At 38.6% G+C, this 13111-nt stretch overlaps 1 protein-coding gene and 1 long non-coding RNA gene across 2 annotated transcripts; one reads left to right on the top strand and one right to left on the bottom strand.

Annotated features, from left to right (window-relative positions):
* The first annotated feature begins 2357 nt into the window (after window positions 1–2357).
* LOC144640246 (fatty-acid amide hydrolase 2-A-like) lies at window positions 2358–5960 on the top strand. The gene is made up of 3 exons (XM_078499443.1): window positions 2358–3077; window positions 4443–4618; window positions 4948–5960. The coding sequence occupies exons 1-3, from the start codon at window positions 2501–2503 to the stop codon at window positions 5710–5712; spliced, it is 1518 nt and encodes a 505-aa protein (XP_078355569.1). The 5' UTR covers window positions 2358–2500; the 3' UTR covers window positions 5713–5960.
* A 3688-nt stretch (window positions 5961–9648) lies between these two features.
* On the bottom strand, window positions 9649–11662 carry LOC144640245 (uncharacterized). Its single transcript, XR_013568312.1, has 2 exons — window positions 11299–11662; window positions 9649–9803 (listed from the first exon to the last, which is right to left on the bottom strand). It is a non-coding gene; the product is annotated as an uncharacterized LOC144640245 (long non-coding RNA).
* Between the last annotated feature and the right edge of the window lie 1449 nt (window positions 11663–13111).

Genomic DNA, 13111 nt, shown 5'->3' on the forward strand with positions numbered 1-13111 from the left:
GTTCAATACGTGAAGAACACACATTTGGCAAAATTTCTCCCAACCACGTGGCAGACTGGTGTGCCCGTGGCTATTGTGCAGACAATCGTCCTATCCCGGGGTATGGCGAATCGCCAAAAAAGGATTAGGGGAACGATACACCGTACAATATGTACGCAGTATAAACAAACAAGAGTTCGGTAATCGAACGTTCGATTGAGTTCGATTGTTGGTTGTTAGGTAATCGAACGATTGAGTTCGATTGATCACTGTTCGGTAACTCAAACGTTCAATTGAGTTCGATTGACCAAATTTTATTGTGAGTTCGATTATGTTCGATTACCGAACCCAATCGAACGATTGGTGTTCGATTGAGTTCGATTACCGAACGTTCGATTGGATACCCCGGGCGTTGTCTGGGTAAACAATTTCTTTCGGGCTGTGTCTTCCCTCAGACAATTTTTTCTTTGGTGTCCAGATAGCTTAGTGGCCTTGGTTGGTAATTTATGTATAGAACTTAAAACAAAACATGCCATTTTCTTTTTTTTAAGTTTTCAGTGAGCAGGACCAACAAGAACTACTTTAGTTTAACTTTTTATCTACTAGCAGTGCACACCTCATTTGATCAGGGAGTTTTACAGTTATACAAAAAAGTAATTCAGGGTTTTCAATGACATTTTTATAAGCAGCTTCCGATTGGGAATAGGTTGATGTGACCACAGAAGGGGCTGTGAGGCCCCTTTTCCTAGGGGGGTCTGGGGGCATTCTCCCCCAGAGAATTTTAACATCTAGAAGATCGGAAGTGCAATTTCCAGCATTTTGGGCATCAAAAAGAGTGCTGTTGATGATATATCATTATATAAATGGCTGACTATCTTTTGTCATAAAACTATCTATTTTCTCCTCCTCATGTCTGCAACAATTTATTTGAGCCTTTTTGCTCTTGCAAACAACTTTTCTCAGGATTTTTGTTCCCCTCCCAGCCTCCAAAAAAATAATGGTCCGTCCCTTTGACAAAGTCAAAACCACCATTCATGACCACTTGTAGCATGCGCTCCTATGCGGATTTACTGACGCAAGAACTGCAGATCTTTCATGATTTTTTTAAAAAGTGACACAAGCATTAAGGATAAGACACTTTAAAAAAGAAAAAAAAAAACACAAACATTACGCTTAAATATACAGACTACCAAACATTCAGGAAAAAAAATACTTAATACCCGTATTTCGGCAAAAAGATACTGAATACCTTGGTTAAAAACACCCAAGATACCGTATACCCAAAACCCCTGGCCGGGCCTGAATATGAAGCATGACAACTGACAACAACAACTACACATGAACAATAAGCCTATTTATTGCACCATCGATGGTAACCATTGTAAAATCTCTAATGACGTAATGGCCTTAATCGGAAACTGCACAATTTCCGATATGTTTAAGATCTCCTTATTAAATGTACGGGCATACAGTAAATCACTTGAAAAGGGAATGAGTATCACACTGTTAATACTTGACAAAAACTTGAAAATGGTTTACTAATAGCTTTTTAAGAACTTCAAATGCCACTTTTGATGTTTTTTTATTGCTTTGCATCGCAAGTGACGAATTAGGAAAGTGAGTGAAATAATCTGATGTGATCTGACGCATGTCCACAGATATTCACTTTATCCAAGTTGGTATACCACTTATTATTGACCTCACCCCACCCTCCTCCCCAAGGGCAAATGGGGGTGATGCAATGTTGTGAAACCTGTTTACATAAACATCAATTAATATTTCGTTGCAGCCAGTTATGAAGTACATTTAAAAAATTTAAAGTCTAAATGTCTATAAATTAGTCCATCTAAAAATTTATAAGTTTGACCCTTGCTTTATTGTGGCATACCCCATGTGCGTGCTGGCCAAAGACACGGAATGGAAGCAGTATAAGCTTCAATCAGGCTACAAACTCACCCTTGACTGCCGATTCTTTCAAGTACACCTTTAAATAAAAAAAAAATAGCCCAATACTTACTTGATTCTGGTTCTCCATAAGAGCTGCCTCTTTCTCTTTCTTTTTAGCGAATTTTTCCATCTTCGCCTGCCTCTGAGCCTCTTTCTTGAGCTGGCTGGCAGTCTTCTCCACCGCGCCGTTTTCTGCCGAATTACCCTGATCCATGGCGCTACAAATCAGTCTACTTAAAACTCTCACTGGGAAGGTTTTTATAACAAGTTGCGAGCTATTTTTAGTCAAAATTCTGTGAGTTGATGAAATCAACCGAGAAAATTTCATGGACCTCTTTCCACGCCGGCATCCGCCATTGATTTTTCAGCCTGCGGTGATTCACGGGAAACTTCCGGCTTGTTTGGAATCATGGGAAACTTTTAGTCTCAAAGATGGGGAAGAGTTGAGGCTGTATAAGTTAAAGTCCGAGAAAACTGCCTTCTTTCTCTTCTGCTATCTCAAATCTAAAAGATTCTCATTCTTAAACGAAGTCCAAGCTTTTAGGAGCGCTATATTTAAAGGGAAGGTAAGAAGATGTCGAGCAACGATATATTCCAGACGCCTATTCATGGCTACCTGCAACTTCCGGCTGTAACACTTGCTTCGAAGATTCGCCGGTTAGAAATCGGTGTTGAGGAACTTTTGGAAGTATTTATAGACAGGATAAATGCCGTTAACGCTGGCATCAACGCTGTAGTGGCCGATCGCTTCTCAGAGGCCTTAGTGGAGGCGAGAGAGATCGATGAAATGCTTTCTGAAATGACCCAAGAGCAGAGGGACGAATTAGAGGTTGTGAAACCGTTTTTAGGTGTACCGTTTACCGCGAAAGAAGCGTTCGCAGTCACAGGCTTGCCTAACAGTGGTGGACTTGTAGCTCGTAAAGATCACATAGCCAAGGAGGACGCTGTTGTTATTCGTCGTTTACGACAGGCCGGGGCTATCCCACTGGCTCTGTCTAACTGCAGTGAACTGTGCATGTGGTGGGAGTCGGCAAATCGGGTTTATGGCAGGACTTGCAATCCGTATAACAGATCTAAAATAGTGGGAGGAAGCTCTGGCGGAGAGGGTGCTATTATTGGGGCAGCTGGATCAGTATTTGGGGTGGGATCAGGTAAAACTCATCACTAAACTAGGTGTCACCAATTATCAATTATTTGCATGCTAGGGCATCTCTCCTCTCCTACCCCCCCCCCCCCCCAACCTATCTAACTTTCCACGTGGGCATCTCATTACCCATGATGGTTATCTACCTAAGGGCTGATTTACACAGTACAACTTTCTCCCATGTGACTAGCTTACGACAGGCCTATGACATGACTTCAGACCATTTGTACACATATCCCGGCGTATCCAATTGAACATTCGGTAATCGAACCCAATCGAACACCAATCATTCGATTGGGTTCGGTAATCAAACAGAATCGAACTTGCAATAAAATTTGGTCACTCCAACGTTCGATTACCGAACAGTCAACAATCAAACAAAATCGAACGTTCGATTACCGTACATTCGACAATCGTACTCAGTCAAACGTTTGATTACCGAACTCCTGTATGTTTTGTTCCGAACAAAATTGAATCGGATTGAGTTCGATTGTGTTCGATTGCGTTCGATTGGTTCGAAAATCGAAGTCACAGCAAAATCGATGTTCGATTTTGTTCGATTACCGATTTTGTTCGATTGTTGGATACGCCGGAACAGTTTGTAATAAGGATGTAGGTTGATTTACACGATGCAAATCATATTGTAGTCATGGCGTAAGCATGTTACATGCGATAATCATAGGCAAAATTTGTACCATATAATTCGCCCTTACAACACCATGGAATATTGAATGGTATGACTGTGTCAACCAAACAAGCCTGTTTTGTCTGTACCATAATTTATTTGATGCAATCTGATCACGGTGGTAGGGTTACTTGCATGTACATGTAGAAATGATTATTTGACCTTAATACAGGGTGCTTTTGCTCTTTAAACATTTATGGGAAAAACGGCAGATAAGTTTAGCTGATACATATATTAGTATTAGGCCTACTGCTCATACACATTGCAAATGCCTATTAAGTGGGTGCAACTGTACCCATTATGATAATACAAGTCCCCCAAACCAAGCAAATAATAATCTCTCTGAATATAATTCACTCAAAAGAAAACAGACAAAGTTCATCACCTTCCAAAAAATAGCCTCCTTTGCAGCTGTTACTTGGTTCATCACTCAACACTTCTCCCCACTAACAGCTGCTTAAACCTGAACTACATTCCCTTCCTTTTGTTTTGTCTATTGAGTAGCTTTGTGGAGAAGTGACAGTTGCTTTTTGCCAAAAGGCTGTTATATTATAAGTCTTTTGGCAAAGCCTCAGATATCCTATCTGTCACACCTTCTGCTTGAGTAGCCTATTAATCAATCGATCAGTCAAGCAATCGATCATATTGTAGCCAATTTATCAATCATTTTTATTTCCCTGTTTGCAGACATTGGTGGCAGCATAAGAATGCCATCATTCTTCACTGGAATATTTGGACACAAACCCAGTCCAAATATTGTACCCAATACTGGTCAATTTCCTGATGCATCTGGTAACAGACAGCAGTTCTTGTGCACTGGGCCCATGTGTAGATATGCAGAGGACCTTAAACCTCTTCTTGAGGTATGAGTATACGTGAGGTAAAAGTGAAGGGACCAGGAGTATTTCTACTCCCCCCAAGATGGGATGCTAGTCCACTGCAGAGATAGCCTCAGCATTAGTTTGCCGGTACCCATTTATACACCTGGGTGGAGAGAGGCACTATAAGAGTAAAGTGTCTTGCCCAAGAACACAACATGATGACTCTGGTCAGGGCTCAATCTTGGACTGCTCAATCCAGAGTCCATCGCACTAACTATTAGGCCACTGCATCTCCGATGAGTGTATATTAGATAGACATTATTGCCTAGTTATGCAGCATGATGGTAGTTAACTGCTTTCATATTTACTAGGTTATGGCAGGAGCGAATGCAGTGTCGACATTGAACCTTGCCAGTGATGTTGATGTTGCAAAGCTGAGATATTTCACCATGGAAGATTGTGGAGGACACTTCTTGGTATCAAATGTCCACCCTGAACTCAAACAGGCCCAACAGCATGTCTGCCAACAGCTTGAGAGAAAGCTTGGCGTAAAAGTGGAGACAATTAAAATTGACAAACTTGCCTGTTCCCTTGAGATCTGGTCAACGATGATGTCTTCTGCAGCTCAACAATCATTTTGTTCCTACATGGGTAACCAAGTGTCTGCAGTGAACCCATTCTGTGAACTGTTTAAATCTTGCTTTGGATACTCCAACCACACAGTTCCTGCCATTGGTCTTGGGATGCTAGAAAAATTTGAAAGTTTGACACCTAAAAGTGTTTCAGAATCATTCATTCAGATGGGCGAAGAACTGAGACTGGAACTAGAATCCATTCTGGGTGAAGATGGAGTATTACTTTATCCATCGCACCCCTCAGTGGCTTTGAACCATAACATCCCTTTGCTATTTCCCTTTAACTTTGCATACACAGCTATTTTTAATGTTCTTTATTTGCCAGTTACCCAGTGTCCTGTTATGCTGAGTAAGTCAGGGTTGCCTCTCGGCATTCAGGTGGTGGCAGCAAACAACAATGATCGTTTAAGTATTGCTGTTGCTATGGAGATTGAGAAGTTGTGTGGAGGTTGGGATCGAATGTATAAACAGAAACAAATGGCTCTGAACACGGAGCAGTAAAATTAAAGAACCACTGCTTGTATAATAATAAATATAAAATTAATTTATTAAATTATTAATGATATAACCAATTAAGAAGGTATTAATGGCCAGTGGAAAGCGAAAGCAATGGAACTGGTATTTTATGTTGTGCAGAATATAGTAATGAGTTCTGTATTTTAGATGATATGTTTTAACTGGTTTAGTTGTGACCACGAAAAGACATAGAATTACATGGAAACTGTGAAATTTAATAAAAGAATTTTGAAAACGAGGGTGAGTAGTCTAATTGTTAAAAAGAAGCACGTCTTTTAGTGTGCGCTTTTTTACATGGTATTTTTAATATTTCAATAGTATTTCAATAAGAAGATAATACCCAAAGTTGATAGAGTTGATTATCAACTCGGTTTACATACAATTCAGCAGCGAGATTTTTTAAAAGAACATTTGCTATACTTCTCATGGTAAATGTATCTAAAAGATGATCATGAAAAAAGGCGTCGTTTCTTTGCTTACTGATAATTAACTGGGCGGAGACTGGGCCGGCCCAGTTCATAAATCGCCCGGCATTTTTTTGTCGTGTCGGTAAATCGTTCCAGACCCACTCGGCCGCCTCCTTGGCGAGGATTCATTTCACTCACCTTTGATATTTACTCGGCAAGAGCCATTAAATCACTTTTCAATTTAAAATTAACTAATACCCTGATTTCTGTTAAGCGTGAAATAGATATTTTTTGTGTTATTCAAGCGTTTGACTCAAGCGAGTACTGGAGTTCGAAGCCGGTGATTGTTTTGAAAACAGTAATTGAAAACCGTAAGGTCAGTCACGAAATGTGTTTGCAGCAAGCTTCACGCATAACTGCTCTTACAAAAACAGCTGGAAGCTAGAGTATTTTTGAACCGGAATACTTTGAAGATGCTTTCAAGAATTGTGTTCATTTTCATGTGTGCACAGTTGAGCCGGCAAAGTCGCGTATCAAAGACGATTGAATGTTTGCACAGCAAAATATTCTTCTTCTTCTCTCACACTTCTCAAGACTTCAGAAAACAAAATGGTCATGTGTAGTACTTCTACAAACTGTGATAGAATTTTTGAAAGAATCCGTAAAGCCAAAGTAAGTAAAAGAAATTGTCTGCAAAATGAGAGTCTTGGTGCAGGTAATTACATAATTAAATTTTGCCACGGCATGCAAAATTTCACGGTTTTGAAATTTTCTAAATCTTTATGGCTTTGAAAAGGTTTCTTGATACCATCTTGAATAAAAATTCATCTGAAATTTTTTCATGTTTCTTTCACTTGTTCACGTTTAGTTTGGTTTTAAACGAACAACATCTATTTATCCGTGTGATGTTTTTGATACACATATTTACCTTGTTTGTCGTAGTAGTTCGCTCGGCCGTTTTCTTGGCCATGATTCAACTCACGCACTTTTGATGTTTACTCAGCAGGAGCTTTTAGATCACTCTCCTGTTTAAAATTTTATCTTATGCCCTGATTTCTGTTAAACGTGAAATATATATTTTTGTGTTATTCAAGCGTTTAACTCAACTGAGCGGTGATTCAGTTTGGCAGCCCCAAGTAATTTTTTGTAAATGAAAAACATTACGCCAGTCACGCAATGTTCTTGTAGCAAACTTCTGCTTTTTAAAACGACTGATAAGCCAAAGCATTTTTGGGCCAGACTCCACTTTGTCTTGAAGATGTTCTCCATTTGACAAGAATTGTGTCCATTTTGTCCATTTTCATCTGTGCAAAGTTGGGCCGACAAAGTCGTCTGTCACATACGAATTGAATGTTTGCACACCAAATAACCTCATTTTGGTTCTTGAGGTAAAAACTTTACTCACACACTTTCTAAGAGCCCAGAAAACAAAATGGAAAGTAAAGTAATAATATAATTATTTCTACACTAGAATATAATTTTTTAAAGGATCGGAGTTTTAGCCATCGAGTGAAATAATTGACGGCAAAATGAAAACTTGCCCTTTGGCGCGGATATTTAACTCACATTTAGTTGGGGTTGTTAGGATTTTAAAACGAACAGCATCTGTTATCTGATACGCAAAATATTTTCTTTTGTATTTTTGTTTTAAAAATTTTCTGTCATTCGTGATGTTTGAGTGACTCGTTTTATTCGTTTTGAGGGTTTTGAACAGCGTGTGGTGTTATCTGATACGCGTGATCTGATGCATTTTCTTTTGCAATTGTGTTTTGAATATTTTTTTCTTGATATTTATGTGACTCGTTTTATTCGACCAGGAGCCGAAATTGTAATTTTGTGGTTGCTACGCTAGTTCTTTTTAGCGAAAAATTTTTTGTTTTGTTTTTCATTTAAGGGTTTTGAGTTTCCATCGGAACCGCGATGGAGAAATTACCTCGGCAATGAATCACGCAAGCAAGAACTGGCGTTTGCGTGACTGCGTACTAAAATGCAAATGCAGCATATAGGCAGGTTTTTTGATCGAAAAATCGGCTTGACTTGAGGAACTCGCGTGTTTGAAAGCTTAAAAGCTTTCTAATTTTTTCGAATTCCTTAACTTTTTGATTTGTTTGGGTGTGATACATTTTTTTAAAATAAAAAAAAAACGCTTCTATATTTTTAACGAATTCCTTCTTATTGTTTGTTTACTTTGGTCGGAGATAATTTGAAATGGCATTCGACTGATTTGAGTTCATTTATTCAATATTAGGAACGCACCAAATGTTTTCATCCTAATCAGTCATTTATCCAGGCATGTTAATAAAAGCAGCTAATGTGGTGAAAAACATTTTGACACACTACCTACAACTCACGGAAACTGCACCCGGGAAACTGCATAACTTAACAAACCTCGGTTAGTGTGTCACTGGAACGAGTAGAGTCAAAGACTGCAGCGGATGCGGGAGGGGGAGGAGTAGAAGGGAAGAGATTCGAAAGTGAATGGCAATGAAAAGTAAAAATAATAATAATAATAATAATAATAATAATAATAATAATAATAATAATAATAATAATAATATAGCGCTTTTCAGATAATCTTCCATTATACTAAGGTAAAAACGAAAATCTAAAAATACCAAGGTTATTCAGTATTTAGAATAAAATAAAGATTTAAAGCCTAAGCAGGAATTTGTCTGAGAATAAAAAAAACCACAGTCATGTGTTACTCAATTTAATGGTATTTAAAAGTTTTTGCTGCACTTGCCTAATCAAATAGTTAAACATTGACCGCCCAGTTTTAAGCTTTAAGCTTTAGGCGTCTTGTTGTTCTCTGCCTAGGGCTTTTGTTGTAGTTTTTTAGTTATTTGTTACCAGAGAACATTTTGAGTCACCAAGAACATTTCTTTACATAACTACCCAAAACTATGTGTAAACTTTTCCCTCGCTTATGCAGCTCTTATAGTTTGATGGGACAGTACTACCAATATATATCAATTGCTGCTAAAATAATAACATCAAACAGCAAAAAACGAGCTCGATAACTTCCATTTTTTATTATTGAATAATGATCAGCACGTTAAAATACAGCTTTTTGCGGTTCCAGTGCCACCTTAAATTTTCAAAAATTTTACGCGAAGAACATGCAGACTGTCAAAAAACATGCAATAGAATGAAATAGAAGTTGAAAGCGAAAAAATCTAATTAAGTAGAATTCTCTTACTTCGGCTTAAAGCTCCAGTAGGTCTTAAACGAGATCTTTCCTTTTTACTGATTAAAAAAAAAAAGAAAATAAGGACGACGCATTCGATTCTAACTGCGCCTTGATAGAAAACTCGCATCTAACAGAACAACAAAGTTTATTTCTTTCTAATCGGATAAGTCCCATTTAACAATGAAAGTAGAACATTAGCAGTTTTTTTTTAACGCTTGCGGAAGTCGTCCTTATTTGTGAGCCGTGAAAACCAAAACCTTCAGATATGGTATAGTATCAGGCTGGTATAGTATTGCAAAGTCAGTTCATGTGATCCATGGATGTCGAGGTCCTTTCAAATGTTCTACATGATTGTCCTTTTCTAATCGTCTCAGTCGTCATTTGTGATTCCAGACAGTTTCTTGATCAAATTGATCATAGCTCTAGCAGTAGATCTGTATCAGGGCGGGGCAGCAAGTCCTCTTCGCACATGATAGCTTCTGCAGAGGTTGAAGAAGAAATTCAAATGAATATAAACTGAATCAGAACTACATAGTGTTTGGATAGCCTGTGTGAAGACGTCTTATTTTCCCTCCTGCCTCAAACAACATTTTGTCACAACTTGCCAGCTATCAATTTAGTTTCCTAGATTTGTTATCTCACAGTATGAGCCTACGTGTTGATGAAAGATTTTGTGTTTTCGGACAGAGTGCGTCAAAACATTAAACCACGAAAAGTTTTGTTCCTGTAACCTGTCCGCAGTCTGTAGACGACTGGTCGCGTGAGTTCCTGCACGCGATCACCATCGATTCAATCACGCGATCAGACAAACAACTAATTTTAAACTCCATCAAAAAATAACATTCCCTCGCAGAACAAGGGAGGTGTACTAAGTTACGAGTTTTAAAAACTTACCAAAACTAAGGATTTAGCAAGGATTGAAAAGGAACTCATGGCCGCCATCGTACTGTATAAAGCGAGAAGGCTGCTCTCTCAGACAACAAAGATATATGCGTCAAAAAGTATATATAGCTTTAACCTTTGATAAATATATCGGGATACAATTTAAAATTTGGCTGGCCTGGTTTTTGGCTGAGTCCATGAATTAATGCGAACAACGTAAATGCACAATTCTAGAAAAATGATGATTTGGCCAAGAAACAGACAATCACATGAAGCAACATGCGCTAATGATGTGATCAGCAATGTTGATTTAATCATTTCATGCCCTCTAGTTGCCCTTTACAAATTTCCCTCTTGCATAGATATGCGAAAAGTATCACACTTAAAAACACGTCGTTTTGATTAATAACTGCCTGCAAGATTTGACAGTTTTGTCTTTTTCTCAGGAAGGGGAAAGAAAAGTAGCAAAGAGAAGAGAAGGTCGTGCGATAAAATGCGATCAAATCTCGCCACAGGTGCGAAACTGGGTAAAGATTTTAAAACATCTGAAAGATCAGTTTTTAAAAATTCTAAGGAGACTATGATAGGAGGCGCAAGTACATTGTGTACTTTTTACAATGTAAATGAATTTAGAATATTTGCCGCCTAACTATATACACTCTTACACAAAATTCTTTTGCTTTGACAGTGGGTAAAAACGCAGTGGGTGCATAAAAAATATTTTTAAACAAAGAGACGAAAAATCGGTGACTTCGTGTCTTACTGATCGCGTTCGTTCGATCATTAAGTCTTGTTCCATTGTTTTAGTTCACATTCACTTTCTCTTCTTAGACTTTTTACAGTCGCTTCCGGGTCGCTCTTGCTATTAAAATATACAGCTTGGAAATGCATTTCGAAGAGACTCTGATTTAGCGTTGACATTTTCCAGGGCTAGGTACCAAGCTGTATAGTTCTACAGTTAATGAACGTTCATAAAAAGTTGAAAGAAGCGAGTCGTCGTCAGAATTTGTTCAAGTATGTAACTTTATAAAGCTAATGCTACTAAGCTCCTGCTGCCTTAAGTTGTTTGCGAATTTGACCGCGGTGTCCTACCTGATAACTTTTCTTGGTGAGATGAAAAAAGATGACGAAATCGACGAGAAACAGTTCTTATAACAGCTGTACAAATGTCACACAGGCCACAGCAATAAGATGGCATCTTCGTCGGTTAAGTTCTTTTCAAAACTGACTGTAAACGCTATATGTTGCGTGCATAGCGTGGCACACAACTCTGGGCCTCCCACCCCCCGCGGACGTCTAAGTGCATGCCAAACATTCTTGGTTCCGGCTATCGTCGTTCACCTAAAAGGACGTACACGCATTACTTTGCATAGAAAAAAAAACTAAAATTTTGCAAATTAAGCTACAAGGCAAAGAGAGTTAGGCCAAGTACTTACCATTGACAGTTAAAAGTAGAACGAAGTGTTCTGTAAACTAAAAACAACGAAGCGTGATCTACTAGTCACAGTTGTTGCTTCAAGACGATGTTTTGTTGAAGCAGTCGCTAGGGGTCAACACTTGATCATGCAGTTTGTCCCGCGCGTTAGAGCGGTTTTCACTTGAGTGTCGAAAGTAATTCGCGTTTGCATTGGTTTTACATTACTACGCTTAGTGATTGGTTTAAAACTCTCGCGCCACTTTCTCAGCCAATATTAATCAGATGCAAAACCAAAACCTTTTGTGACTTGCTCGCACACGTTTTCCCGCGCTTCACACCGGCTACATGTATTTGCTTCGAGTTTTGATTGGTTCACTGAATTGTCTGTGCTCTTTGTGATTGGCTAGAGTGATTACTTTGGTTTTGGTTTTACGACACTCAATTGAAAACTGCTCTATTTATGGAAAGCTTGCATACGTAATACAGTAGAATCCCGATTTTTCAAACCGATTTTCGTTTCCCTAGGAGGTAGAGAAATCAGAATTCCTCTGTAGCTCCAATTCGTTGGTAATGCTCCACCAGTAAAAGTTTCAATTTTGTCGCGCCAAAATTCCGAAAGTAAATTGTGGATAGCATGTCCTCTATTCTATTTCAGGAGGGCTTAATAAAGAAAGTGACTTACTAGAGACGGGGGCATATTTCAAGTCACAATTCAGTTCAGGGTACGTATAAAAGAAATGAAGCGGACTTTTTAATGTTTTAGTGCTTTTTGGTATTACACATTTTCACAACAACAACAATTACAAGTAAATGTATACGCTTTTAAAGGTATTTTAAACAAAGCAACTTAAAAGTTACTTTTTTTCCCTCTTCATAAGAGGAAGGGGAGGGGGGTGATTAAAAAGTGGAACTTTCAGACGTACGTTGGACTTAATAGAGAGAGAAGCTAAATAAATCTCAGTTTTACGGTAAAGCAGGAGGGGGAGAGGGGTTGCAGGTTGGGTTGCGGTGCGGCGTGCTTCTCTTCACTGAAACTCTTTCCTTATTTTCCGACTACTCTGTTTCAGACCTGGAAACTGCCAAGAAACTGCCTCGGTTGGCGTAAACATTTAGGAAGCGTTCTCAGTTTCCAGTGTTAACTAAATCGCACTTTTAAAAAAATTGTTACCTAATTGCTGGTCAAAGTGCACAAACCAAAACCTTTTCCAGACTAAATTGGTTAAAATCTATATCCTATTTCAAACCAAAATGGCTCAAAACCATACTCTTTGGCACCTTACATGCATACCTATTTAGCTTAGGGTTTTTCTCCGGGATCTCCGGTTTTCCTACCAACAATTCTAAATTCCAATTCGATCGGGAATCCGAGGACCACAAGTTTGTCAGTTGCAAGACTGTTACGTGCAACCCTCGTTAAACAAAGTCGATTTATTTTATTTATTTAAGGTATCTAGAGCCGAGAGTTTAAATTGACTTCAAATCTATCTT

Source organism: Oculina patagonica, unplaced genomic scaffold (genome assembly GCF_052425735.1).
Source record: "Oculina patagonica isolate OP01 unplaced genomic scaffold, crgOcupat unplaced214, whole genome shotgun sequence".
Taxonomy (NCBI): Eukaryota; Metazoa; Cnidaria; class Anthozoa; order Scleractinia; family Oculinidae; genus Oculina; species Oculina patagonica.